This window comes from Gymnoscopelus braueri (genome assembly GCF_963280865.1).
Source record: "Gymnoscopelus braueri genome assembly, chromosome: 16".
In the NCBI taxonomy this organism is placed as follows: domain Eukaryota; kingdom Metazoa; phylum Chordata; class Actinopteri; order Myctophiformes; family Myctophidae; genus Gymnoscopelus; species Gymnoscopelus braueri.
Window position 1 is genome coordinate 52,268,237 of NC_137616.1, and position 2,500 is coordinate 52,270,736.

The 2,500-nt window shown below is 44.2% G+C and overlaps 2 protein-coding genes across 2 annotated transcripts in view; one reads left to right on the forward strand and one right to left on the reverse strand.

Moving 5' to 3' along the window:
- The window catches only part of slc35f1 (solute carrier family 35 member F1), a 51,321-nt gene that overhangs the window by 32,973 nt on the left and 15,848 nt on the right, over window positions 1-2,500 (forward strand). Inside the window, exon 2 of the mRNA XM_080452351.1 lies at window positions 424-599. Within this exon, the coding sequence (XP_080308477.1) occupies window positions 424-599 (176 nt within the window). The remainder of the gene's footprint in view (window positions 1-423; window positions 600-2,500) is intronic.
- Window positions 1-2,500, reverse strand: part of LOC308102580 (E3 ubiquitin-protein ligase TRIM35-like) — a gene marked incomplete at its 5' end in the record, with an annotated part of 614,451 nt that overhangs the window by 6,657 nt on the left and 605,294 nt on the right. The gene's annotated exons all lie outside the window — the stretch shown is intronic.

Sequence of the window (2,500 nt, forward strand, 5' to 3'; positions counted from 1 at the left end):
CTCTGTATAGAGACATGTCTAATGTCCTCTCTGTCTCTGTGTCTCCTCTGTATAGAGACATGTCTAATGTCCTCTCTGTCTGTCTCCTCTGTATAGAGACATGTCTAATGTCCTCTCTGTCTGTCTCCTCTGCATAGAGACATGTCTAATGTCCTCTCTGTGTCTCTGTGTCTCCTCTGTATAGAGACATGTCTAATGTCCTCTCTGTCTCTGTGTCTCCTCTGTATAGAGACATGTCTAATGTCCTCTCTGTGTCTCTGTGTCTCTGTGTCTCCTCTGTATAGAGACATGTCTAATGTCCTCTCTCTGTGTCTCCTCTGTATAGGGACATGTCTAATGTCCTCTCTCTGTCTCTGTGTCTCTGGTGTCTATAGGGACATGTCTAATGTCCTCTCTCCGTGTCTGTCTGTCTCCTCTGTTCAGGGACATGCTGGTGACCCTGGCCATGGGTCAGGTGTTGTCTCTGTTGATGTGTGCCATCGGGGTGACCAGTAAGTACCTGGCCCAGGACTTCCACGCCAACACACCCGTGTTCCAGAGCTTCCTCAACTACATCCTGTTGTTCCTGGTCTACACCACCACACTGGCTGTTAGACAAGGTAATACTACATCCTGTTACTGTATGAACTACATCCTGTTACTATACAACTACATCCTGTTGTTCCTGGTTTACACCACCAAAGGGGCCAGCATCCAGCTTGTAAATTGAGGCTATATAGGAATTGAGCAGGGACTTGCTGGCCACTGGGAAATTTGGGACAATTCCCGAACGGCGGCTCCATTCCATACATATTTTTATTGTCTCCGCCGGAGGCGGAGAGTATGTTTTCGCTTCGTCCCGCTGTGTGTCCCCCTCCCCCCCTAGCCAAGCTAACATTGGTCAAACTTCACGTGACACGTGACAATATGTTGTCACCAATGCACACTAGCGAAACGCATGACGAAATAAAATCCTATAAATAGGTGTGTCACTTAAAAAAGCCTTATGTTTTTGAAGTGAGGTAAGACAGGATCAATCAGTCTTGATTGGATAAGGATAAGGATAATTCTTGATAAGTCTTGATTGGAACAGTACCTTCCAGTACAAATCACCCGTCCGTGCGTGTGTGTGTCCCTCTGAGAACACCTAACATTGGTCAAGCAAAGGCGCAGAAGGCCAAAGCTAAGAAAGCATACTCATCTACAACAGTAACACAGAAGAGGACTATAGAGTTGAATTGATCCCACAACAAGGCCGAAGTCTTAATACTGTAACAATTGGCCACCTTGATCAAATACATTATGTAGCACTAGAGAAAACTGACATAGATCAAACACACCAATCAACTGCTGAAACTGTTCAAGACAATGAAGATGAAGAAGACAGACAAGCATTTGAACAAACCAGTCAATTACGAGGACTCCCATATGACACATTGCTTCAAGAAGAACATTTTTTAGATGCAGACACTACATATTCAGTCGCCCCTGCAGAACACCAAAAACCACGCGCATTCTACCAAGACGACCCGTTCTACCAAGACGACCCGTGCTATTAAAATAGCACGGGTCTGCTGGCGGAGACTTGTGCTCCGAGGAGCACATTTTCTAGTTTATAATATTTTTATTATAGATAAAAAATCACACACAGTGTGAAGTGGGCGGTGAATGTGTGATTCACTTAAAAAAAACATAAATGTTTTTTTTTAAGTGCATAGTCCTATTTATAGGGCTATGCACATGTGTCATGTTTCCCTAGCCAATCACAGTCCTGAATAGACTGTGATTGGCCAATCACGGTGCAGGGGTTAGGGGGGTACACTGGGTGGCCAATCACAGCGCAGGATTTGGTGTGCAAATATCCAACCTCACATATAGGGGCGGTTTCACCGCCCAAAAATATACCGCTCATCGGTTAGTATTTGGGACCTCGCTGCGCGTCCGGAGGCAAAAAGAATCTCTATCAGAGATTCCCAGCTGAATTAGGGGCACAGCACGTCCCTGGAAGTGACAGTTCATATGAATGGCCTGTAGTCTCGCTGTTTCACCCCTGCTGGTGTCAGAAGTAATTAGGCTCCATTCAAGCGGATGGGTTTTGGGCCGAACTTTACACTGGATTTTCTTACCTTAATAAACATTGTCATAAATACTATATGCTTCCAGTCGCTAGTTTAAAGTCTTCTTTCAATCATCATGATATGTGTTTTGGTAAATTATGGTCCCATTTATTTAAAAAATGATGATAAAGTAGGGTATGCTGTAGGAGGGGCGTGGCTACCTTGTGATTATTTTTGATTGACACGCTACACAACAAATAGCATTAATTCCCCACCCCCCGCTCTGGTCCCAACCAATAGTATTAATTTCCAAGTCCATTTTTTGGACCGTAAATAGAAAGATGGCGGATATATATTTGAAATAAAAATAGGATTCATTTACGGTCTGTAGAAACCAGGGGGCGTGACACTGTCCATATTTCTTTTTACGGTTTATGACACCACCCACAGTGGTGACAAGTTGA